At 37.7% G+C, this 27,307-nt stretch overlaps 1 protein-coding gene across 14 annotated transcripts in view; it reads left to right on the forward strand.

The window, feature by feature from the left end:
• MAP4K3 (mitogen-activated protein kinase kinase kinase kinase 3) overlaps positions 1 to 27,307 on the forward strand; it is a 91,538-nt gene that overhangs the window by 36,269 nt on the left and 27,962 nt on the right. For 10 of the 14 annotated variants that reach the window (XM_080616165.1, XM_080616168.1, XM_080616164.1 and 7 more), the window contains 10 exons: positions 4,867 to 4,942; positions 5,880 to 5,938; positions 8,523 to 8,585; positions 16,308 to 16,366; positions 17,551 to 17,589; positions 17,876 to 17,929; positions 21,573 to 21,615; positions 22,433 to 22,595; positions 23,572 to 23,681; positions 25,414 to 25,455. In XM_080616165.1, coding sequence (XP_080472291.1) covers positions 4,867 to 4,942; positions 5,880 to 5,938; positions 8,523 to 8,585; positions 16,308 to 16,366; positions 17,551 to 17,589; positions 17,876 to 17,929; positions 21,573 to 21,615; positions 22,433 to 22,595; positions 23,572 to 23,681; positions 25,414 to 25,455 — 708 coding nt within the window. The remainder of the gene's footprint in view (positions 1 to 4,866; positions 4,943 to 5,879; positions 5,939 to 8,522; positions 8,586 to 16,307; positions 16,367 to 17,550; positions 17,590 to 17,875; positions 17,930 to 21,572; positions 21,616 to 22,432; positions 22,596 to 23,571; positions 23,682 to 25,413; positions 25,456 to 27,307) is intronic. The other 4 variants (XM_080616172.1, XM_080616177.1, XM_080616171.1 and 1 more) reach the window with 3 other exon arrangements.

A 27,307-nucleotide genomic window follows, 5' to 3' on the forward strand; every position in this document is an offset into this window, starting at 1 on the left:
TTTTGAAAAAAAGAAAGCATTTGTAAAAATAATTTTTACATCTGTAAAACTTGTTCTTTTAGTCCTAGTTCACTTTCTTATGAAGAGAATGATCCTGTAGTTATTCTTGTAAAATGGTTTGCTGTGTGCTTCTTGCAGATCCTTTTCCATCTTGGAATAATCTGAAACTTGATTTCTCTTGGTGGTATTAAAGGAAGAGTTTCTGATTTTCTGCTTTAACAGCCAAGAAAAAAATAGCATGCTTATGTAAGATGATAAACAGTGCAGGACTGAACTGTTTCATAAATAAGAGAAGACAGATAGATACTCTGTTACTGCATCCTGTCTTCATCCTGAAGCTTATGTTAATGAAGTCTTCCCAAATGTTTGCAGTTCCCTAACTGATAATGTCTTTTGGGGGTAAAAAATAATCGTTTTGACACAAATGGCATTGATTCATTAATTGCATACTTGTGTTTTACTTTTCGTATGGATAAACTAGTCTAAAAATGTCTTCAAGCGAAAAGAAGCTTAAAAGAAGCAGCTACTGTGAGATAATTTTAAGATTTTTACAAGTTAAATGAGCTTATATCCTCTCGAACAGCAGTTAGAAGTTGACATACATCAATGAATTGAAAGGCGTTGAAATGAGGGTGGTGAGGCACTGGCACAGCTTGCCCAGAGAAGATGTGGCTGCCCCATCTCTGGCAGCGTTCAAGGCCAGGTTGGTGGGGCTTGCAGCAACCTGGTCTAGTGAAAGGCATCCCTGCCCATAGCAGGGGATTGGAACTGCATGAGCTTTAAGGTCCCTTCCAGCCCAAACAATTCTGATTCTGTGATCAAGTCTATCTTCCTTAGAAGTTGAAGTAAGTAAATGTAGAAAGAAGCCCAAGTGAAATAGGTCTTTTTTGTATTGTAGAGTGCAATGCTTACGTACTTCCTGAATGGGAGGAAGGGAGAGGAAGGCATAAGGATTGGATGCATGAATAATGATTGAATGAATAAGGATTTTAAAAGCAACTGTAAATAGTGGAACACACTTCATAAATTTTTCTGTTGAAATATTTAGGGAAGTTAAACACACAAGAAAACACTTAATGTGTGGTTGATTTTTATGTCAGTGTTAAGAGAAAAGTGTCTGAATCCCGGCAGCACTGGGGAGCTTGGATTTTCTCATCATAAGCTCCAAGGATTAGGTATCCTTCAGTTCTCATCAGTGTGATTGAAAGCTCTGGGACCTGTTAAAGTGATATTTCTGTAGAAACCAGAAAACCAAAGCTTTCATGAGCTGTCATAAGAAGAAGGGTAGCTGTTTCCAGTGTGTTTCCTGTGAGTGAACTGCTTGGATCAGAATCTTCTGTGCTTTCCTGGAAATTGTACTGAAACCCTGATGTGCCATTCGCCCATGTCACTGATAGATCTTTCCAGTAAGAATCTTGATCTTTATTTTGAGCCATTGAGGTGGAGAATCTCTTTCTCCTTCCTGTATGTACCCTTCATTTCAGTACCCATTTTATTGACATGTTATTTCTTGGGAGAAAAAGAAAACAACCCCATAGCAGTGATCAGAGAATGCATATTTCCATCATTTATCTGTGAGCTAGACTGGCTTAAGTGCAGAGGACAAGCAACCTATTTGCATGCCTTTTGATATGTGTTTTTCAGTTCATTTGTCCTTTATTTTATGTTGCTGAGGGTTTTCTTGCTGCATTTGCAAGCTTCTGTACTAGGCATAATGATACTCCATCATTGTTCATCACACATCTTTGAGCTCACCAGTGAGCTTTGAACATAGTTATCTGTGATGATGGGTCATTTTCATTGGCTAGGCAACTTAGGTATCTCTTCTCATTTCTCCTCCAACCATGTTGCCAGATTTTCCATTAAGGCATTTAATCCACCTGAAAAACGAGATTGATAATGACACTTGGGAAAACATTTTATTTGTAATAAGCAAGTCTAGAACCCACCTCTGTGAATAAAGCAGGTGATAATGAATTATTTGATGTGTCTTGAGCAAGGTCTGAATTTCAGAGGAAGAATCCTGCCTCAGGCAGAGCAGTTTTTAACTGTGGTGTTTCCTATAAATAAACTATAATAAATTTCCTATAATAAACTGACGGGAAGGAATAAGAAGTGTGGATGCTCCATTTATTTTTATATATATGTGTATATATATATACACACATGCTTGCTTCTATTAGAGAGGTAGCTGGAGCCATTAATCTGAACTTGAGGATTGACCACTCCTGTACTTGCGGCAATCACCTGAATGTGTTTATCGAAAATTGAAAGCAGCAAATCATAGTACAACATAACATGGTACAGACAATACGGTGAGAATCTTGAGCTTCAGACATGCTTCACAGTTTGTTTGGAGTTTTGGTTATTTGGGATGGTGGGTTGGTTGTTTTTTGGGGGTTTTTTTTAGAGGCTGTACAGCTTTTCTGGCTGTTGGTGGTCTTTGAAGGCAAGTCTACTGTCCACTGTGGTGACAGTTCTTCACCTGGCCTATGCTGTTTTTAAGGGATGTTATCTGTTACTGCTTGGATAGTCTGCAGTCATGTGGGTGAGGCAGAAATTAAGATGTGAATTTGCCACATCTTTGAGGAGTGCCACACTACATCTTTAAATAATTTAAACTTGGAAAAATGTGGATTGTTTAATAACAAAACTAAAAACGTGATCAGATTATTTGGGTGTCATCAGAAAGGTCTCCCCTAGATACAGTCGTTGTTCATTTGGTAGCAGTATCTGTAACTGACATTTTGAATATTTTTCTCTACCCCAACTCATGGAGGACTTCATTTGGTTTTCCATTTAGTCAAAGACAGGATATCCATCTGGGACTCTGCTTTAACTCCCTTAGTAATAAACCTTTGGATGTTAACAACTGACTTTTCACATTTCTGTGACAGTGACTCTCATGATGGATGTGATAGCAGGAAAGTTTGCAAAGAGTAAAGTGCGCATGTTTTATCTTTAGCATGTTTTGGGGATAAGATGCTCCCGAGATACCTATTGTGATATATATGCCACTTGGGCACAATCTTAATGTCAGGAACGTTCCTTTGTCCTCTTGCACAGCTCAGATGTCAGCTGTTTGTATCAGTTTGTTGTCAGTGTAGGCCTTTCAAGGTGACTTGAGGACTCTGTTCTCATGACTGAGAGATGAAGATGTGACTCCTTCCAGTAATTCTGTGGACAAGGAGAAAGTGGTGAGAGAGCAGGCCCTGCCTGTTGTGTAGTAGGAACATCTGTGGCAGGATGCAAGGAGCTCTCATGATATTGCTGCTAAGGCAAAAATACCTGCTACCCCCACTGCAGTTGGGCTCCTGGTGCTGGCATTACAGATGCACAAGCATCATGTGCAAGTGTGCAGTGCCTCTTAACAAAAGACTACATCTTAACATTTAAGAGTATTTGAAATACTGAAGTAGAAAACAGATCAAACCTTGAAATGCATCGAGAGCTATAGCAAACCGTTTTTAAAGCTTAACAGAACATACAGCAGACAAACCAGAACTGAGGAAGGGGAGGATTGCCATAAGTTACAAAAAATTAAAACCTGCCCTTGATATACATAAACCCATGGAGAGAAAATACATACTCACAGTCTGTCTCTCTAGTTTCAAATAAGACCAAAGTAAACAAATGGGAGGTGAAACACTCTGTAAATATGTGTTGGATCATAATATAAAGCAAGGAAGTAGTGTGTGATGAAAGGGGAGAAGAGAAATAATGCTTTCAGATAAGCAGAGTTCCTAAGCTATTTGTGACTCTTTGTGTTAGTACAGCAGTTGAAGCTCTCTAACTCTTGTCATCACTTCATAGTCAGATTTTGCCATGTGGAGATTACAGTTAGTATATACAAAAGCAAAGCTAACATACCAGCACAGCAGCAAATTTCTAACACTATTATGTCAGATTGCTTTAATTAAAAGTTGTTTTGCTGCCACAGATTCAACACAAGCATAGCAAACATGGTTTTCAGACATTACTTGGTCTGACATCATGGAGAATGAACCTTTTTCTAAAGAGTAAGATTTCATTGTAGAGGACTTATTGAAAAAGCACACTGTTACGATTTATGTTGCTAATTTTGGGGCCTGATTATATACAGAAGTCAGATGCCCTTGTACTCCCATTAAAAAACCTGAAGTTACAGTTACTAAGAGAACCTGCAGTAGTGGATGTGGAAAGAAGAGAGAAAATTCAGCAGGGGCAAAGAAATGAAAACCAAGTCTTAAAGTTCATGACACTTCATTCTGTAGAGAAGTAAATGGAAATCCAGGGGAAAAAAATAGAAGTGGAACGTAAATATGAAGGTGAATTGTAGAAATGCTGGGATTGCTGTTGTCACACAGCACAGGAGTACCAGGAATACTCCCTTCTATTCAGCTCTGAAAACCTCAGGATAATTTATCATCTACTTAAACTGATGACTTCTTAGGAATCAGTTTAGGTTAGAAGCTGGGAAAATGATTGGGATATCTGAATGAATGAAACACTCCCAGTAAGTCAGATTTAGTCTTACTGCTTATTTTGGACTCTAGCAATATCCTTAAAGTGAACGGGGAAAAAGGAAATATTATCTGTACAAAGACTAGTCCTGACCAGTGTTGTCTTTATTTACTCAAATCCAGTGTTTGAAAAATCCTTGTCTTGATGTTGAAGTTACTCTACAGATAAAATGTCTCCAAATAATTATAATTTTAGTGTACCAATACATGCATGAAATCTTTTTTTTGTTGTTTTGGTCCTGCTTGGTTTATTTCTTTCTTTTTCTGATACTATGCTAAAGAAACCTGCTGAAAACTATGTACACAATACTGAGTTTCAAGTGGGTGTGTTTTGGTATTTAAGTGTTATATTTTTCTCTTCTAGCCTCTTGTAGTGCCTCATAGAATTCATTCCACAAGTAGAAATGTGAGAGAAGAGAAGACACGCTCTGAAATAAACTGTAAGTGTATTTGACAACATTAAATACTTTAAAGATAATCCTTTAACATTCACTTATTTCACTTATTGTATTCAAAGTATCTGACACATACAGGAGCATTTTTAGTGATATACAAGAGAACAAAACCTCATGCTGTTTCACTTGTGCATATAGGTTCTAAATACTATGCAGAGGAAATCTTAGTGTATAGTATTTGAACACACCCTTTACCAGCACTTCAGCAAGTCTCACTGTTGCTTCATCTTAATTGAAAGGGTGCAGCTTGAGTTCTGATGATTGGTATAGCTTCATATGCCACTCCAGCAAGGATTTTCAGAGTGATGCCAGATTCTGCTGGATAACAGAATGGCAGAGGAGATTTTAATTACTTCATTTAATATTTTGTTGTAGTTTTTGCTTTTCGGATAGAAACAGGCATGTAGAAATCAGGAAGGGAGGACATTATCACTGGCCATTAAGGGCAGACTTCACTCTCCAAATTGTATTCATTCTGTTGCTTGAATTAAATCAAAGTAATACTTGATGTATTTAATATTTGGAGCTTTAGTTATCTTTTCTTAAGCTAAAGTTTAGGGGAAGAGTGTTAAGGAACTGTCCTACAAGATATGATTAGCTCTCTCCAAACTTCATTCAAGGCTCTTTAGTGCTTGGATATTCACATGGAAGCACTGGGAATTCACTCCTGGATGTGTGCTTCTGGGTGAATCTCCCAGAAGAAGACATCCGGCAGTGAACTCACACAGTGGATGGGTTTTTTTTGGTTTTTGGGGGGGGGTTTTGTTTTTGTTTTTTTCCTGTAATTTATAGCTGTATGACTCCTCTAAAGTGGGCACTTCAGTGCTCTGTTTGCTGAATGGTTTTCCTGATCCTTCTAATGAGTAGGTTTTGCCTAATTACAGTCCAACTTAAACTCTTGTTTTCCTTTTCTCCTCTTTAGTTGGTCAAGTAAAATTTGATCCACCCTTGAGGAAAGAGACAGAGCCACATCATGAATTTGTGAGTAACAAGAAAAATGGGCTATGCTCTGTACATTATTTCTTGCAAATATATGTGGAGGAGAACTCACAGCTATGTAGCATACTTCCTTAGTGCTATTAAAATTGGTAGCAATGTCATAACATATGGGTCTTAAATCTTTTGGTGCCATTACACTATATGCAGCAAGACCCCTTATTTGTGGGTTCTGACAGGTGTGATTTATGTGATAAGCAACAGCCTCTTGTCTTGTGGATTTCCTCTATGCTTTATACCTCATTGTCAAGTATATTATTCCATTTATTTATGGAGTTACTTTAATTGTAGAATTGCTGTGTGTACTTAAGTGTTTCTCTCTCTTACGCATACATTGACAATGACTGATAATGGAAATAATAAAGTTGAGGGCCTGGGAAAGATATGCATAATTCATTTTAAAAAAAATAGATTTTGGTGGTATTCTTACTTTCCCCACACAAACAACCTTTTTGTGGCCCTGCATCACACCTGAGCCACACTGAGCCTGGCGGATGCTGTGTTCTGTTTTGGTGTATTGCCAAGGTTTCCATCCTATGCACCCATCAATACAAGGGTTATGAGAACTTGAGCAGAGAGGGAAAAGGTGTCTGTGCTCTCTCACACACAGAAAGCTTCCACTTTTGTATGGTGTCTGTTGCTTTTCACATTTGTGCACATGGGCAGCTTCTTCATGTTCCTGGATAAAAAGGACCTTTCTTTGCTTGCTTTCTTCAGACTTCTGTGTTATCTTTGTTTTCCTAAGGCAGGTGTTAAGTTGGCTTAGTACATAGGTGGGAGGGGCATTGGCTTTGCTCTGAGTTGGTTTTGGGAAGGGTGTGTACCTAGGAATGTACTTCCTCCTTTATAGTCTACAAACTACGTTGTGAGTGGGGCTTCTGATGCAGATTTCCTTGTATTGATCTGTAGTTGTGCAAAAATCTCATTCCTGGTGCCTAGTCGTTTGGTAGTGGGTCAGCTGGCTCTAGTGTATGAGGTTGTATATAATCTTTCTCTGCCTCAGCAACCAACTGACTGGACAGGTAATCTACAGTTTCTGGTGTCTGTTTGGGATGGAAAAGAATAGCTTACCAAATCACATGTAGGACGTAGGCAGTTATTTCAGATATGTTGTTTAGACCTTAACATAACTGCATAACAACAACATTTATGAGCCTTGGTTATACAAGTGTTTATTAAATATGGTAATGAAGTCAGTATTTTTACCATAAACTCATCAGTTAATTTAAAATGTTTTTTGAACTGATTCTGAGTTAACTTGGCTTTGCTTCCCTGTTCCATTGTCTGGATTATGAAGAAAGTACTATTGTAGCATTGTATAGTTCAAATTATAATGCTTTTGCTCCTTAAGAATTTTATTTGTTTATACTTACACATAATCACAATTGCAAAAAGATGATAACAGAGAGGCTGAAGTTTTAAAAATACTTTTTCCATTTCTTATTTTATCAGTTACTGGCTATACAAACCATTTCGGGAACAATTTCATGGAGCAGAAAGGTGTTTTCATTGAACTTTAGGAAGCTGAGTTGCTCAACTTGGGAGAGAGATTTGCTGCACAACTTGTGAGAGCACTTCTCTGGCAGGTGTTGTCAGAAGGGAGGAATGGAGCCTTTTCCCACCTTGTGCATTAGTAATCAGAACCTTTGCACTTTGGAATCTTGGGAGCTTGTGAATGGTCCAGATTAATGCAGCTGAAAAGGAAGTCTTTTAGTATTGTGTATTCTTGTCAGAGTTTGCATACTTGAAAGCTGTCCAAAGAACTTGCCTCATCTCTCTGCCTATAAGGAAGATCTGTAACTGTTTGTTTGAGTCTTTTTGAAGAGAGAAATTAACTGCTCCACTGCTCATATTAGAATGAAGCATGCAGACCTGATATGTCCTTTCCAGATAAAACTGAACTTCAATTTTGAAAATGATAATAATGAGTCTGTAGAGCAATGAAAAAAACATATTTTGTTGTTTAAATTGCCATGTCAAATGCAAACGAGATCTATTTAGAATGGATGGTCTAGCAAAGAGCCTTAGTACGAAGTGGACTGAGGGAGAGCTTGTAGCACTGCATGCTCTGGGAGAGAAAGTCTTTTAAATGGAAGCAGGAACAAGAGATGCACGTCTCTTCCTCCAGCAATAACAGTACAGCTCCCTTTTCATTAAAGCAGGTCTGATCCTTTTCCTTTTGTCTCGCTAAAGCATGCTTAAACTTTATGCTTATTTACTCATGGGTATGAGTGCAAAACCAAAGGACTGCACCACTGCAGCATTATGAGTTGTTGGTGGTTCACTGAAATGTTGAACTGGTACATACTTGCCTTTTACTGAGGCAGCTTCTCACTCATTACCACAGCTCAGGTGGTGAACAGTAATTCATTGTTTTGGTGTGATTTGTTAATGTTTGGTAGTGTGCACACACTTGTAGCTGTGTTTTACCCTCATTTGCACAACTATGTTAAACATGGTTTGAGTTTCAATTATTAACTTTTTAGCAAGAAAATTTCCCTTTATGTATACATGGCTTTCAGTCACAATATAAATAACTTGAGTTTCTTGATCTCTATCTAACAAACAGCCTGACAGTAGCGATTTTTTCGACAATTCAGAAGAAGTATACTACACTGCAAGATCTAACCTGGTATTTTTCAATTTATGACTTACTTTGTCAGTGTTAGTTTTGTCTTTGTTTTCCTTTTTCAAAGCTCATGTTTTGTTGTGTTGGTGTATCGGTGTTTTCATCTGTGTAAAAGCCATTCAATGTAAGGATTAGTGTATATATGTATTTCTGGAATGTGGGAAGGAATTTTTAGTATGTGTAGTATTGAAAGTTCTTAACCCGTATTTATGTTTAGTTGAACCACTTATAGAAGGGGTTCAGTATTATGCACTCATTCTAATTTCTTAACTGTGTTACAATGCATAGCTTGTTAATTTTTTGGAGGGTGATTAAAAATAGAAGAAACATTCTCATCATATTTTTATCTGGTAATTCCTTTAAATAGTCTCATGAAAGACTACAAAATTATATAAATGTGTCCAGTTTCTCCAGATGGTAATTATATTACAGAAGGAATATACACTTAATATAAATAAAGTGGAGTCTTAAGTGTTTTCAATGGCATTTGACATCATTTGTAGTCTGATACACTTCCCAAATTTTCTCTTACTGCACTGCTAAAAAATATGGTTTATCATTGCAGTATAGAAATTATTCTAGAAAGTGAGTCTTCTTATTTCTCTGCTCTTTAGGCATGGTGTAGTTAGAAAAGTAATGCTTTTAAATCTTGAACATCTCCGTCTGCTGTTGGGGAAAAGAAAGAAACATTCTGCACGAGATCTCGGGCATTATTCTGCAAACTTGCTTTGATTTTTGAGATGTAATATAAGTTTACTAAGGGGAAAATGAAAAACTGGTTTGTTTGGGGAATGTCTTTTGTTTGTGATTTGTTGTGGAGTTTTTGTTTGTTTTGGCGTCATTTGGCTTGGTGTGAGTTGAATCTGCCAATACCTTAGTTACTGAGAGCTTACATTGGCTTCCCCAGTCTTGAAAGGAATTTCCTGTATTGCTTGATTATAAAAATGTTTCACAAATTGTTTTGAGTTCCGTAGCTTAGATTTCTGTGTATGCAATGGGATCACCTCCATCCTGTGCAATTGCTCTGGCTTTGGGAGTGTGGTTAGGGTTATTCAGTTTGGTTTGCTTTTGGTTTATTCTTCTGAGTTTAACACATAATCTGTCTTTTTCAGGTTACTTTCTGTGTTGTCACATAATCTTGCTAGCCTAGTATCTGTGGGTCCAAGAGATAAATGAGAACATGTCTCCTAACTGGATTGTCCTTTTCCATCTTTCTTTTGCCCCAATACACTCTTCTGTGTGCACTCTTTTGCCTTAGTGCTTTCTTCTGTTCAGTACACTCTTGAAAAATTATTACTTTGATAAAGCTTGTAAAGTACACAATCATGAGCGGGTTTTTAAAGCCACCCTATAGCGCTTCGTGTGTTTCAGTGCTTTCTTCACAAGTGCTCATTGTGAATCAAAGAAGATAATTCTGATTTGGTGCTAATGCTTCACTGTGAGATTCTTCCAGTAAAATCTAATCCTTCTGGAAATCAGAAAAAACATTTAGTAGTTGATTCATTCTTCTGTTGTGGACCAGGACAATACTAAACAAACTTTCTCTTGTGTATGTGGTTGGTCTGTCCTAGCTGCAGGACTTTTCACTTGGCTATGTTTAACTTCATGCGGTTGTGTTGCCTGCTCCTTCAGCTTGTTGAGGTTCCTCTGGCTGGCAGGCTACTTTTTTCTTTTTGGATGTTAGAGTGGTATCATGATAATGTTGGCCAGCTACCTCAGCACCTTGGATGCATCCCACCTGATTCTAGGCTGCATCATGCTCACTGATGTTTAACACTATAGCCAGTGACTTTTTAACTGGTAGTAGGGGAAAAATTAAATCTTTGTGCATTGAATTTTATTTAATTTATTTAATTGTATAATTAATTTTATTAATTATTTATTAATTTTATTTAATTTAGCACAGAGTGAAAAGTGTTGAATTCTACAGTTTTGGAAAGTGACAGAGGAGTTGAACAGAACTTGGATTTGATGTCTCAGGTTGCGACCTGCAGTTGTGTTCAGTTATGAATTTAGCATTGATTTTAGTAAAGGATTCAGTAAGAGGTTTGCAGTTATTGTGCAGTCTACACTGTTGTGTTTGTCAGATGTATTTATACATTTGGTCCTATTTAAATAGTTTGGTTATGGTTGCTTTTTGTTTTGGGTTATAAATATGTTCTGGGTTTAATAATGTGTGATAGTTTTTGGTAACAATTAGTTTTAGGAATGCGAATAGCTATTCTGTGTTAATGAATTACTTGTGGCAGAAGAACTAAAACATTGGTAGGAAAAGATTCAATTAGAGACTGACATAGATGATAGAGTACTTTGCCCAGTAGCCTTTTTCTTTGGTTTATGTAATTTTTCTTCTCACCACACATGCATACCTATTTTGTTCCTTTGTTACAAGCCATGAAGACTCCTGTCCTACTTAGTTGCAGTGTATTTCTAGATTTAAGTTAGCTGTCAACACTGAATTTCAGAGAGAATCTTCATACTTTATTCACATTTAGGTAATAAAGTAATGCATGGTTCTTATGATCAGAAGAAAATAATTGGAAATGGGGAAAAGTACTTAAGGGTTGGGATATGAGTTTTGCTCATACTTTCGTTCCCTGTTTTGGGTATTTTCTGCCTTTTCAAAGTAATTGAGAAAATAAGATGTTCAATCTCATTGCTAAGAGGCAGTTTAAAAATGTTGTATACAGTTGCCTATTGCATTGAGGCCTTACCATATCTAGTTATATAGTATTCCAATATATGGGTATGAAATAGTGCTGTTTGTGCTAAGTAGGCATTGATAGACAAAATGCATGGGGAATTGATATAATGAAAAACTTGGGGGGAAAAAAAAAACCAAACCAAACCTGAAAGGAAGAGGGGAACAGTGGTTGTGTAGCAGTAGCACACAGTAAAACCTGTCAGTCATCAGGGAAGAATTATATTTAGCAAATACTATATTTTAAAAAATAAACATGTAACTTGCTATTTCTGATGTGTCAGGCTATCCAAAGAAACTCAGGAATGCACTTTTAATTGAAATAAAGGCATTAAAAGTATAGCATATGCATTAGGTTAATTTTAAAAAGAGCCTAATATTACATCCTCTTTTATGAAGCAGTCTGTTAGGAATGGTTTAATCATTTTATGGAGAAATAGAGATGTGTATGTGCCTTCTTGTTTGATATGTTAGTAGTCCAAAGGTGATTTATATTCTTTGAAATTCAGAGTTACTTCTCAGCAGTTTCTGGTTTTAAAGTCTCAATTTTGTCACTTCAAATGATCTTTTTTCTCGCAAGATGTCGGGAACAGCAAATCTAGGAAGTAGCTGTGAATTGCTGGTTCACTGTATGCATTCAGCTTTGGGTTGGGATTTTTTTTTTTTTTTTTTTTTAAGGACTGAATACCTAGGAATAGACTTTGAGTACAGCTCAGCCCTACAGAGCAAATTAGGAGCCTAAGACTTGTCAAAAGTACCGTAACAATTCATCATAAAATTCTGCAGAAAAAGCAGTTTTTAAAACTTACACTGCAGAAGGTGGTGTAGATTTGATCATTCCTGGGGGATTTGTTTCAGGGCATGGCCTTGCCACCATATTTGTCTTTGAGAAAATCTTTATGCTGTTTTTAGTCATTGATTGCTTTGCACATATCGTTTATCTGAAGGTGTGATTTGCCTTTCTACACGAGTTCTTCGTTTAATGTTACCCAGGTTGTTGAGAAGAACTGGTAATTATTCTCTGTATTACCTTTTTTCCAAAGTGATCATTGGTAGCAAATAGCACTGTCTTGTACATGCTTGTGCTGGTTCAGGAATAGGTCATTGATAACCCTAGGCTGAAAGTGAATAATCTGGGTTGCATCTTTGATTTATCACCAAGATTTACTGACCTCTTCTCGTTCTGACTGTCTGTAATCTTGAGATTCTCTTGGAAAATATCTGTCTAGTCACTCAGATTTGTTCAGTGTTGATGTTGTCTCATGTAAAGTGTTTTAGTTAACTCATCAGCATTGTATGTATGTTAAATATGAACGTAGGTTCATAAAGTTGTTGGGTTACTTTCGGTATGCAGGTCAGGTAACAGCTTTCTATTAAGCCAGTTGTTGCATCATTTAGTAATTAATGTTAATCTGTTCTTCCCAGTGAGAATCCATAACTGGTAAGATTTCTTTTTTGTTGAAAAATACCTTTATGTTTGGCTTTAAAAAGATCTAGTTATATTAGTTATTCTGATAAAGCATAACAGCACACTGGAGGCTTTGCAGGATGCATGCAGTATTTAGTGATGGGTTTTGTACCAAAATATGTAGCTAGAAGATTTATAAAATTATATGGATATATTTGGAGTAGAAGAAATTTCCCTAGCAATGGATTACTTCACCAAATTTGGAGTGAAAACCAGCAGTATTTAAAGGACTTTGAAGAACCCTAACAAGCTACTTAAGGAAAAAAAAAATTCATATCCAGTTAGAATCATAGTCAAATAAATGCTAATAGGCAGCACAGTAGCAAATTGAATCAAAACAAAGCTTTTGTCCCTTTAAACCATTTAAAGATAAGTAATCCTGGCAGATGTCATTTTTCATAAAGGAAATCCCAGTAAGGCATGAGAAACCTGACAGATGAAGGCTCTTTATGTTTTGTGAAAGGTTTCTTATTTTCTCCTATTATTTTTTTGTCATTGTTGTACAGTATATATAGACGTACATTGCGCAGTGTGCAGATGAAAACATACAGACATTTTAGGCTCTACCCAGTGTAAGATCTTCATTTCTCACTTTGATTAATGTGATTTTGCAACATATAGAACATACAGACCTTGTCAATTCAAGGTGAAAATCTCAGATTTAGTTATTCTGATGGGGGATAATTTTTCTCAACAGACTCTCAGTCTTTGATGAGGTATCCTCTTACACAAAACCTGTTTAACCTCCTTGTTTGTGAGTCTGATGACATCTTACGATTCCAGTCTTGTTTTCTGGTCTAGAGCCTGAATCCTCAAAATATCTGTGCTTACATGTGGAAGTTTTTGAGATTGCGTAGAAGTAATACAAGTACTTACAGTAAAGAAAGTTAAATCTGTGTTTCTTTGTGGTGGTGAGGACCTGCAGAAGGGAATTAACTGCCTAAGGTTTCAAATATTGGGAGTGATAGAGACTAAAGTTGCAGATGGCCTTCTTGAGGAAAGGAGACTTGTTTGGAGCAGTAGTAGAGAACTCGTTTGGGGCATAGGAGGAGGATGAACTGTGACAAAGGGAGATAAGGACAGCAGGAGGGATCAAAAATATCCATGACTGAGGGCTGATCCCTGCCACCTGCTACCTCTCAGAGACCTGCACATGTTCCTGGAGAGGAGTGAGCTTTCTTCCCTACCAGCACATCACTTGCAAGCTGTTCTTTTCTGTCACTTAACTTTCTAGCTCCACTGATAGATGTCTAGAGGGAAAGTCAGGTGGTCCTTGTGAGTCAGACCCATAGAAGTGGATGGGGAAGGGAGGTTGTTTTATTCTGGAAGAAAGATGTTTAATAAAGTTGGTACAAGGATTGAAAAGTCAGTCTCTGTGGTTCAGGAAATGCCAGCATGGGGTTTGTCTTTGCAATTTTTATTCAACCCTCTGATCTGTGTATTCTTTTACATCAAGTAATTATCAGTTACACACAGGTTTTTTCCACAATCTCACTTGTCTTGGAAAAATGTGGAAAGTCACTGAACCGATGAAATGCTACTGACAGCTGCAGTAGAAACACCCATGTGGAAACTACTACTTAGCTTTACAGAGCAGAATTGAGGATGCAGTAAACAACCCGGAACTCCTTGCTGAGCAGAAAACAATACACATGGCTTTGTGTTAAAGTGGTTGACCTTTAGTCTGGAACTGAAAGCTGTGGTGGTTTCTGCTTCGTCAGCTTGGTGCACTGGCAAATCTAATGTGAGACTTTTCCTCTGTTTTTAAGAAATGCCCTTTTAAAAGGCTCCATGAGTAGCTTATTAGTCTTATAGCTTGTATATCTGGGCATCTTTCTAAAGTACAGCATTCTTTTGATAAGGGCTGCAGCTGAAAGAGGCCTGTTCAACAGAAGATATTGGAGACTTTTAAAATGTTTCCTGGAAAGGAGCAGTGTTACTCCATTATCACTGACTTAGTTGATCAATAATTCATTTCTCGTTGTGAATATACTCAGTATTTTGGAGCAAATTTATGCCCAGATTTTTGCTTTTGTGATCCACCTGAACAAAAGAATATCTTTAATCATAGCAGTATCCTTCTGGCAGATGCAGATTTGATGGTGCTTCAGTATGTCCCTGTATTTCCATTAATGCATTAAATTTGTATGCCATATGGTGTCTGTTGAATTGCTACTTCTTTAAGTAGCCCATGCTCCATGATTGCTTGAGTGCTTGACTTTGCTGTTGGTACTGCTTTTCTATTTTTGATACAAAAGGTGATCTTAAAGTATACATAAGAGCATATATAATTATCCTTTAAATTCATACTCCTATAACTAGAGCTATAAAAACCACTTTTACTGTCCTCTCTGATTATTTGTTTAACGTCCCCATGTGCTAAAGACATTTCAGGCTCCCTTCCAGAACTACTCCACATCTGAAATGAATACTATAATGTGCCAATGAGGGATGGCAGAGTTCTCTACAGGGTCTGGTAGATCACAAAGTCCTTTCTGTTTGATTCAGGGTTTTTCCTGTGGTTTTGTTAGAATCATAGAATAGTTAGGATTGGAAAAGACCTTAAGATCATCCAGTTCCAACCCCCTTGTCATGGGAAGGGACACCTCACACTAAACCATGCCACCCAAGGCCTCATCCAACCTGGCCTTGAACACTGCCAAGGATGGAGCATTCACAACCTCCCTGGGCAACCCATTCCAGTGCCTCACCACCCTCACAGTAAAGAATTTCTTCCTTATATCCAATCTAAACTTCTCCTGTTTAAGTTTTAACCTGTTACCCCTTGTCCTGTCACTACAGTCCCTAATGAATAGTCCGTCCCCAGCATCCTTGTAGGCCCCTTTCAGATACTGGAAGGCTGCTATGAGGTCTCCACGCAGCCTTCTCTTCTCCAGGCTGAACAGCCCCAACTTTCTCAGCCTACCTTCGTACGGGAGGTGCTCCATTCCCCTGATCATCCTCATGGCCTCCTCTGGACTTGTTCCAACAGTTCCATGTCCTTTTTATGTTGAGGACACCAGAACTGCACACAATACTCCAAGTGAGGTCTCATGAGAGCAGAGTAGAGGGGCAGGATCACCTCCTTCGACCTGCTGGTCATGCTCCTGTTGATGCAGCCCAGGATACAGTTGGCTTTCTGGGCTGCGAGCGCACACTGAAGCCGGCTCATGTTCATTTTCTCATCGACCAACACCCCCAAGTCCTTCTCTGCAGGGCTGCTCTGAATCTCTTCTTTGCCCTGTCTGTAGCTGTGTTGTTGTTGTGTTATTTATGTAGTTGCTTTGTTTCCTTTTTCGCAAATGACTTTGAGCAGAGGATCTGTGTGTCCAAGGAAGGGCCTGCGGTCAGAGTTTTAAAAGGAATTAGTGATGCAGCAAACTGGCAAAGAGGAGATTCTTCGGTGTGATGGGCCTGAGAGTGGCGTTAGGGATGGGAAGACCAAAAGAATCAGCTTGTTTGGTAGCTCAGATGTGGTAGAGGGGATAACAGCAGCATGACATGATGTATGTTTGATGCTGTTCATCTTAAAAGACTGATTCTCTTACATTTGTAGGATCTACAGCTAGAATATGGTCATGGTCCTCAGTGTGACTACTTCTTGGGTGGAAATAAGTGAGTAAGGAATATAATTTTCTGTCTTTAATTCATTTAAGACTATTTTAATACAAAAATCACAAATGTATTAAATACATTAGCTGAAATGGGCGTAGTAAAATGTCACGCTTGTTTATATCAGATAAAATTCCAAAATCAGGATTTATATCTAAAATAATAGTAATTGAAATGATACAGAGTTACAGCACTTTTTAGTCTTTAGAGGCTGTGTTGACCATATTGTCTCTATGGTGCTATAAGCTTCCTTTTAAGAGCCATTTCTTATCTTGATCTACTTGTTAACAAAATGTTCTGCATGGTAGGTCCCACAGAGTACAATTTTACCCCATCTGTGAACTACCAATGTTGCTCTTTGACATTGCTTTGTGCTCTTCTTTGTGTTGTAGGGCTCTAGGACCATTCAATTATAGATGCTTTAAAAAAGAAAACTTACCTCCCTCAGCAAAGTCCTTTAACTTTGTGTTCAGGCATTTAATAATTTTGTTTTATTAATCATATGAAATAATTTTCCATGTAATTTTTCTTTTCAACCCAACTTCTTAATTACATTTATGCATGTCAGAATTAGGATGCTCAGCTTTGCTTTGTTACATTAAATCATATTTTAAAAATGTAGAAAATCTAAGCATAGAACATGATGCTTGCATGCAGTGTTTTAGTTGGGAAAAATATGGATACTGATATCTTCTGAAATCCTGTTGTTTTTCATCCCTGCGTTTTGCCTGCTATTCCTTCCTGTCTGCATTTTCAAAGACACAGAAATGAAAAGCTCAGAATGTTATGAAAATAACTAGGAAAGAATTAATTTATGCCAATACTAGTTTAATCCTTTTGTCAGTCTGATTTTTTTTTTTTTTAAGATTATTATTTTCTTTGATAGTGTGGATTTGTTTTAAATGGGATCAATTTAAGACTGTCCGTATTCTACAGTACAAGGAACTGTTGCTAATAGCAATACATTAATAAATGCATATGAAAATGTGTTATGTAAAAACATAACAATTAAAAGTAGCTATGTTCATTTGTGTGTGAATGTTTGATGTATGTTCTGAAAGCCAGCTGAAATAACATGCTTTGGACTATTTACTGATAAGAGTCATAGGGGCATTTGCCCTGACTTTCGATAATTAAGTTTGTGTGCCACAATTAAACTATGTTCTTATTCTTATTTAATGCTGAAGGAGTCTCTTAAAATCAGTTGAAGAAGAACTGCATCAGCGGTAATTCTATTCTTATTTTTTTTCCCTCTCTTGTGTGTTTCAAAGTCATTTTTGTGTTGATTTCCTATGTCTGTCGCAACTAGTTCTTGTTTGTGCCTGTACTTGCTGAGAGGATATAGGAGAGGCTTAGTTGTTTGAATTGCAGCTGTCTTTAAAGAATAATGATAAAAAGCTAAAAGACATTTAAATTCTGTAAAAGAGGTAGCAACCTTTGAGCTCAGAATTTTTCACAGTAGCCAAGTAACTATAGTACAACTCAGCTATCGTACCTTGTTCATTTTCTTAGGGGACATGTGGCACATTTGGAAGATGATGATGATGCAGATGATGATGCTAAACAGTAAGTCCTTTTTTCTTTTAAAAATTAGATGTGTAAAAGCCGTTTCTTGAATAGATGAATGTTTATTTGTTGTAAGTTGAATTGCTCTGTCCCTAATAGTTCAGGATACTTCATCTTCTACAGCATTTTTTTAAGATAGGCATTTAATGTTGTTCCTAGATTACATCACTGAATGTTTTCTTATTCTGCTGATAAACTTGTGATAAATCAGGGGGAAGCAATCTGTTCCTCACTTGATACAGCTGTCCTTTTCTTATTATTGAACAAAATCTTGGTATACATTGAGCCACTTCCTCTGATCCCCATGCTGGTGTCATCTTTATAACTAGTATATTAAAATAAAGCTCATTAAAAATACATAAAATGCATACATAACTGTCTTCTCTAGATGATTGAGTTTGTTCTGTCTACATTCTCAGCTAGGAGGATGCTTGTGTGGGTGCTTGATTTTGTAATAGAGTTGACTCCCTTACCACAGAGCAAGGTTTATGGGACTACAAAGGCAGTATCAATAGCCACGTGTTTAATTAATTATGTTTATACTGAAGTATAAGTATTGGGCTCATTTTGATTGACACATGAGAGCTGAAACAATTTAAAATTCACAGCCGGTATGTGGAAATCTACATTCCTAAATAAATCTGATGTAAAGACAAAAAAGAAAGATGCTGTTGAGACAGAGTTCTTGTTTACTTTCTGTTAATGGATAATTTTGAAAGCTGTTGCTTCATACCAGAAACCTGTAAAACATGTGTTATCTTGTTGTTGGCATCTGTCTCCTACAGAGAACCAAATAACTCCAAATAACTCTTTTTCCCTTGAGTAATTTTACTGCTGCTCTTTTATAACAAAGGCAGTAGTTTTTATCACTGAAATGAGCATGAGGGACAGCCCCCTTCAATAAAGGTAAAGCTACTGATACTGTCCGATATCATCTAGGTTACAAGTATGTTAAACTTGCATTGTTTAATGATCAGCTTCTCAAAACACAAGTATGTTTGCTGGTTGACACAAGTGTATTTATAGAAGCAAAAATGATTTTTAGTCGATTTCTAGCAGGCTTCATTCTCTTCCTAATTCCTCAAGAAGTTCTTCATATTTCATTATGAAGCAGTTGTTTATAGGCAGGATGGTGCAGTTCATTGATAATACGAAGCTCCCATGTCTAGTTTTTGAGAAGGAGAGTTCAATGATGCTACTCATTGATTTGCTCCACTGCATTTGGACCAAGCTGCAAACCTGCTTTGCTCTTAGCTGGATAGACCTTGATAGTGATAACTTGGGCTTCCTGCACTGTAGGATGTAACGGTTCCCAATAGCTCCATACTTCCAGCTCCACTTTGATGGCCTTCCGTGAAGATGCTCTGGATATCTGCACTGCTCCAAACCATATCAGCTTGGTTCCTCCATCCGTACTAATCTCTGGATGTACATCTCTGTGTCCATTCATTTTTGCTTGATTCGCCATGCCCCACCTTCTTGCTGTGTTTGCAGCCAGTATCATCAACATCAGTAATGTTCTAGGGCTTGGAACTTCTTGACCCTTGATGACTTCAAGGGTTTGCATTGATTTCTTTGTCCAGTGCTTTGAGATCCTTGTTGCTTGCGTGAGCTCCATCAGAATTTTAAGCAGCACTGGCTTTAGCTGCTTCTGTCGCTGTGGTGTTTCTGTGGATTTTTTTTTCAGGTTAAGCAAGGAAGAACCTGATAACTTCTGGGGAGGTTCTAATTCATCTGACCTTAAGGACAGTCACCAGTGGTCTTCCAAAAAGTCCTGGTGTTTTTTGATTCTTCTGTATTTCATCCTAGATACTCTTGTCCTACAGAGAGGACACCGCATTTTCCTGTAAGCACAGGGGCAAGCCTTCACTGCCTCAGCCTTGAATCAGGCAGATTCTGCATCTATGCCTTTCCCCTTGGTATCTGCTTGAGCCCAAATATCTGTTGCAATACGTTGGTTCATCAGCTTGGTCTTGGATATCTTTTTGTGGAGTCCACTGAAGGTGCAAGGCTTTTGTTTGGTTTATATTCTGTGAGATGGTGCTGCCGTTGAAGACTACATGTGACATCCGTCAGATCCAGAACAAAAACAATGAAGCTGCTGTATGCCCTCCAGTCCAAACTGATGCCACTGCATGACTCTTCACTGTGTGAAGCTGTGTGATTCATAGCAGAGAATCCACATGCTTCAGGGAACAATATAAAATTATTTCTTCTTTTAATAATCCTTGTTGTTTTGATATTTTTTTTCTTTCATGTGCAGCAAAGCTGATCATGCTTGATCTTCCTGGTTATGGAAGCTGGGAAAGCAGAAATTATTGGGGCAGTGCTCTGCGTGATCAGTGGTGACAAACTGCACATAAACCTTGCTGTTGAAACCAAGGCATACTCCATTGTACAAACATCTGTTACATTTATGCCCAGTTGTTGGCTTTTTTCCCTTTTTTTACACATTTGGCTGCCCAGTAACACCGTGATGGCTGTCAGAGATGCAGGGAAGAATATGAAAGAAAATACAACTGGAGCTTGGATGCACACAACCGAGGACTTAAGCTTGGTCCCAATGTTATGGAGAGAAGATAACTTCCACCACTATAGCAGCTGAAGTGGCTGAAGCTGATAAGATGCCAGGACAGAAACTCCTGAAAAGAATTAAGCAAAGGAGACAATTCGTTGATCTGTAAACAAGTAGATATCTTACTAGTTAGATGTTTTCCCTATGCTTTGGAGCATAATTTAAAAATAAGGGAAATATTGTGCAAGAATGTCCAGAAGAATGTCAAGTTTTTGCAGCTGTATGCCTAATGTATTCAATTGAAATAATTTTCTGTTCCAAAAGATTAGGAAACAGGGCAGTGTAAGAGTTTTTGAAAACCCAACATTTAGAAATTTCGGATTTTTTTAAATTATTTTTTATTAAATGAGTCATATTCTATGTTCTAAAACACAGAACCAGTACAGAAGGGATAATCCTGATGCTTCAGTTTTCTTGTTTTCCTGCTGATACCTTGTACTGTTAAGCCAAGCTGTAGAATTGTTCTTGCATTAAAAAGTTATCTTTTGCAAAATTTCTCTAAAAAAAAGAAACTCATGGAAGAACACACACACACACTCACACCCCTGAACCCAGACAGTGGGATAACTGTCCATTGTACATGGATTTTGTGTTCATGTGTAAAGCTGTTCTGATGAAGTTGGGAATGATACTCATCAGTTTTTTTGTAACTCCCCTTTGCCCTATATACCTACAGATGGCCCTTTAGAAAAGCTCACTGATATCCTGATTCTTTCTTCTCTCAGCAGAGTAAATATCAGGTTTGCTCTGCATCTCACTACTTTTTTCCCCACAAGTATGTGCATCTTCAGCAGATCAGTTCATGTTGCTTTGTGCTCTCTAGAGATGATCTGTGATAGTTTTATTTTGGATAGTATCTGTGGTATGCATAGCAATAACAAAATGTTTGTAAGTATTTGTGGTGCAGTTATTTGGATATAATAGTGCTGATGGCAAGTTAATGGTGTTTAATTCTATGTCACTTATAAAACCCTGGTTTTTTTATAAAATTGTGTATCTTGAACACCACAGTATGAGGTTCAAGGAGCTGCACTGGATAACAACCTGTTTTGTTTCTTTTCTTCGTAGTGCTACTATGAAACCTAAAGTGCCACCTCCTTTACCACCAAAGGTAAGTGAGAGGGATTATGTTACCAGATAATAGCACACTATATATAAATGCAGAAGTGTCTAAATGACTGTATTGATAGTTCTCTCACTCGAGCCATGACTAAAGAGCTGCTGAGTAAAGCATCTGCTTGCTAACTTTTGCTGTCTGAAAGGTGATCTTTAGGGGCATGCGTAGATCAGATTAGGTTTTGCATGGTTAGGTTTGCGCTTGAAGAGTAAGTGAATCTTTCTTTACACTGAAATTACCTTAATGTGAACAAAAATAAAAAGATAACCATATTTCTTTTGTCTGGCTGTTAGTTCCTCAGCCAAAAATTGCAGGTTTGCTTGCTTACCCTTCTGCACTATCTTTACATAACTCAGAAGGGCTTTGCAAGCAGCATTAGTGCAGCAGGTTTCTAAACAATGTTGCCCTTTGTGGGTACATCCTTTGTTTGGGATTCTTTACACAAAGTTCTAGCTGTATCACTGTCTGTTCCCCTAGTTTCTACTTAAATGTCTGGTTTGGTTATCTGTATTCATAAACAGTGACATTTCCACATGGCCAGTAATTTTTTTAATGCATGACTTGAATATAATGATTTTTAATTTGTCCTTTGTTGATAACAAGATTTTCCTTATTGCTATGTGTTTCCTTCTGGTTTGTTTTTTGAAATATTTGCATGGCAGAACATGTTGCTTTACCAATTTACTTGTGAAAATTTGAGGACCCAAATATTGCATGTGACTTTTTTGTCAGTTAGAAGGAGCTTGGGTGCTTTGAATCTTTCTTTTTTTTTTTTTCATTATGTTTTTATTATTACTGTGTCTTTTTTTAGCCTAAATCCATCTTTATCCCCCAAGAAACTCATTCTTCTGAAAATGATAACCAAGGAACAATCAAGAGATGCCCAACATCAGAGAGTCCAGCAAAATCTGCATCTCAGGTTCCACCCAGGCCACCACCACCTCGGTTACCTCCACAGAAATCTAATGTTTTAGGTAATAAGAGTGACACCAAGAAGTATACAAATATTTCTCAAATCTTATATTATTTTCTTTCTATATCCTCACCTATGCATACATAGGTGTGCGTATGCAAAGTTACAGTAATGTGGTAATTTTTCTGTGGGGGGCAAGTAAAAAAATAGTGCACAAAAGCCAAGATGCACAAAGAAAGCATGCTTGAACTCTTGAGAGTGAAACGGACCTTCTAGTAAAGTTGCTGACACCATTGGTGGCACAATTGCTTTTCTAAGCAGCAGGCTTATAATGTAGAGTATCGTGGTTGTCACGGGGAATAAAAAAGTTTTCCTGTTTGTAGGTTTCAGATTCTGGTTCTATATGTCAGCTGTGGTTGTCATTTGACACGTCAGTAATAGACTTTTGCTTTCAAAGTTTGCATTTGTTTATAATGAACTGGGTTGGGTAGGACAGCAGGGGATTGTGTTTACTGTTTGCTCAGGCTGTTCCTTTTCTGTGTGTTAAAGTCTGATGTTTTAAGAATTGTTCTGAACTGGCTTGTTTTAAGCTAACTTAATGTCTGAATCTTACTTGATACCTTGCTAGCTCTTCCTTGCTATATACTTAGTACTGCAGTTGATGTGTTACAGATTTGACTGTAATGCTTAACCATCTAGTGCTAAGAAATGTCTCGAGGCTATTTATAAAGGATCAGTAATTTGAAGCTTTAGCCAAGTTGTACTTTAGATATGTTAAATATAATTTTCCTCATAACTACGACTGCATCTCTTTCTATGTCCACGTTAGAGTTATGTTAACTGCCAAAAGTCATGGACTGAAATTGAATGTTCTCTATAGATGGTTTTATGTGCATGTAGAGACGTATATGCTCCATAAATTAGTGTACTGGAACATGTTCTGACATAAGTGGAAATTACAGTCTTTCAGAATTGTTTTGAGACTAGACTACTCTGAGTTGAAGGTAGAACACATTTTAAAATATGAATCTTTATAGGTAATGGAGTCAGTTACGGACAATTAAATGGTGAACGAGAGGGATCACCACATCAACAGAATGAAGTTAGAGACACTAATTTTTCAAGAAGAGAAAAGAAGGAAATACTGGTAGGTATTTAAGCTTCTGGGTCTTATTTAAAAGTCTCAACTGTTTTACATGTGCAGTGAATAGTAGTGGGCACATTCTTTAGTATAGAAGTTATGCTGGATGGATGGTGTTTTGTTTACTCTGAATCAAAGCACAGTTGCTAATCTAGTTGTGATAGTCTTAAAATGAAGTTTGGATCAGTATTTAATTTTCATTAGAAACTAACATCATCATGGATATATAAGATTTACTTGCTTGTATTCACATACTTGAGATGTAGTGAGAGCAAGATTCTGTGAGAGAAATGTAATGTGTTGTACTGAGCAATGACTGCTCAAGCAAATGAGTAAATTAAAGAATATGCTGCCACCTGATGGCTTGCTGGAGGATTTGGCTGGCCCTGGGGAAGGAGCTGAATTGGGGTTGTCAAATGAGTCCTTCTCTTATCCCAGTTGTAGGCAAGTAGGCGTTTTGGTGTCAGGGGGAAAAAAAAGATGGAGAAAAGTAGATTAAGGGTCCAGATATGCAAGCTGTTGTCTGCTGGCCTCTGGAGCTCTGGGTTTCAGGGTTTAGCAGCTTGGGTTTAGTGTCCATCTTGAGCTACATACAGTCATGTGAAGTTGCACTCATGGAAAGAAAGCAGTTTCACTCCACATGTAATCTGATCCAGCTGTGAGCAGAGGAAAGGGAATATTTCTGCCTCCCTTTCTCCCCTTCCAAGTGAGTTTTTCCATCAAAGCAGTGAATAGCTTCCAGAGTGGCACTCTATTACTATGATGCAAAAGCAAAAGTGGGAATGAATGTGAGATAGAGTGTGGGGCATTTGGAGTTAGATCAGATTAAACTTAACATGGAACTATAGTCTTTGGGGGTTTCTGCTAAGGATGAGGTTGGAAATGTCACCCTTTTGAAAGAAGTGAGGAGAAAATAGAGCAGAAACATTGTGGGTATTTTTGTTTTGGTTTAAGGAGGTACTTTGGAAAGCATGATTTCCTGAACTGATTTGAGCATCACATTTGAAATGGTGTGTTAGAAGTTTCCTGTGTTAACCTGTAAAATGCATTTCTTTGGAAGCATATTTCTATTAATTGATACAGATATAGGAAAGTGGGTCTAGTACTAATTGATAGCTGCTTGTAATAGTGAACAATTGAGCAATTGCTGCAGTGTTGCTTAAACTTTGTTTTGCTGCATATGGCATTCTTTCAGGCATCATTGTAATGTGAAAGTGTTGCACAATAGGCTATGCAGACATTCAGTGAGGAGATACCAGGGAATTGTAGTAGAGGTTTTAACGAAAGCAAATGATCTGGTAGTTGGTGGTGTGTGGTCGCTAGAGGATGTGGTTAGGAAACTCATACAGAAATATGGTTGGTTGGAAGCAAGGTCTGTAGCCCAACCTTATGCTTAAAAATGGGAGTGTTGCCAAAGCTCAGCCATGGCTTTCATATCTCATACATGTGGCACTGGACACAGCAGTGTCCCAATAGGTGCCTAGTGCCTTCCAGTTATCAAAGTCTAGAAACATACAACACAACTCTATTGTCTTAAAAATCTGCAGGGAGGGTTTTACATCTGTTTTATGTAAATATGAGTGTTGGCTTTTTATTTTCTCCTAATTAAATGCTTTTAAGAACATTCTAAAAAAACTTTAGACTTGTATTTTCATTATGCTGTAGCATGGGAATGTGTGTTTTTAATGCATATGTGTGCCTGCGAGTGTAAACACACTTTTTAACTTCTATTTTCTAGAAACCAATTAGTAATGGCCTTCCTCCCACACCTAAAGTACACGTGAGTATTAATGAGTCACACAAATGCATGTTGGAAGCAGGACATGTTTTCTTATTAAAGCTGAGAGAGTGCATTTTTTGAATGTTTGTAGGGGCTTCTTTTAATTATAAAAGCCAGTATCTCTTGGTAATGTTAAGCCACAGGCACGGTATTTCAGAAATCACCCTTGGCTTTGTGGTCTTGAAGGAAACTTTGGAAGGTTTTTTATTAGCTTCTTCATGAAAAAGTGATAAATGAGAGTTTTGTGACTGATGTCACAGAAGTTCTTTCAGTATTGAGGGTACTTGCTGATCTGAGGAGCTCATGCCTCTTGGGTACTACAAACAGCTCAAAGCTTATGCTGTGCAGCTCTAGGCTTCAAAACTTCTGAAGATAGGATTCATACATTTGTTAGGGCTTGAAACTATTACAGACATCTATGTGCACCTTCATAACATAAAGCAAACTAGAATTTCATTGTAATGTCTGTGTGGCCTTATCACTGTGCTTCATTCGTGAAGTCAAGCCATCAATTTAGCCAGCTCTGTGAATCATAAGGGCCAGTCTTTACTTCCTCTTGACTATTTGTTTCTGCCCTCATAATTTTCTTCCCTGTGTGCTGGACCAGGCATTCACCTAGTTGTGCTGTGCACCAAATGGGGAATTCATCTGATCTTCAACAAAGCTTTTTGCTACATTGCCTCTGAGCCGGATCGGTTTCTCATCTTTAGATAGACAATAAAATTGCTACGAGGCTGTGTAAGTGCAAATGGTACTATTTCTTGCTTCCTAGCCATTTTAGAGAAGGAGGACAGGTTAAGGTAGATTGTCATGCTTCTGTTCCTTAGAACTGTAAACTGTTGCGTAAATGCACAGGAGTGTTCCAGAGCTCTGAATTCTTGGTATGTTTAGCATTGTTTGTAGGTCATTCCTGTTTTAATAAACTAGATATTAAATTAAATACATGGCCTAGGAGTGTGTGCTTGAAACTAGTGGATGATAGAAATTTGGAAGCACTCCTAGCATTGACAAGAACCAAATCATCATCATGAGAGGGAGGTAAGATAGATTTAGTGACTGGAATGAGAAAAAGGGTTACAAAATAACTCAGAATAGTCATATGTGTGGTACTTTTCCCACAAGCTTCAGGGACAGGCCATCAGAAAATGACTTGAGTTGCTAATATAATGAAGCTGTAAAAAGAGACTGACTAAAATAGGAAACTTCTGAAGCTGATCAAATGAGTCTTTGGGTATTGGACTGCTCTTTGCACATTTATACATCTTTGTAGTATATCCATTCTCTGGTTCTGATGGTGCTCAGGCTAGAAACTCTGCCCACTCTTCCTCTTTCCTCATCACACCCCACCTCTTAGGTATAACAGACTTTCTAACCGTTAAGTATTGATTTGGCACTTATATTTTTCACTCTGCCTGCTGTCTCCATCAGTTGCCAAATAATGAAAATTTGGGTAAGGAAGGGTTTTTAATCCTAGGCTGTTGGGATTACTGGACTTCTCTCTGTATGTACCAGCTCCTTGCCTTGATACTCAAGACTTCTGCAGTGGTAGTGGCAGTGTGGAAGTCTTCCCCGTTGTCTTTCTGTAATGGAGTCTTCCTATTTTCCAGTTTTGCTGATTAACTTGATGAATTTGATTCTTCTCTCATTTAAGCATATATAGACAAAGTCATGGATTTCATTATAGTGATGCAAGAATGAGACCTGTCTGAAGCACAGGGAAGGATCCTGTGTCTGCTGCTGTTTATTTTAAAGGGTTAATTTCCTTTTCAGAGTACACTATGTTCAAAAGTAACTGAAGTGTGTGCAGACTTTCTTATTCGACAACAGGTTAATTAAAAAAAACCTGACTTGT

Source organism: Psittacula echo, assembly GCF_963264785.1.
Source record: "Psittacula echo genome assembly, chromosome: 4".
In the NCBI taxonomy this organism is placed as follows: domain Eukaryota; kingdom Metazoa; phylum Chordata; class Aves; order Psittaciformes; family Psittacidae; genus Psittacula; species Psittacula echo.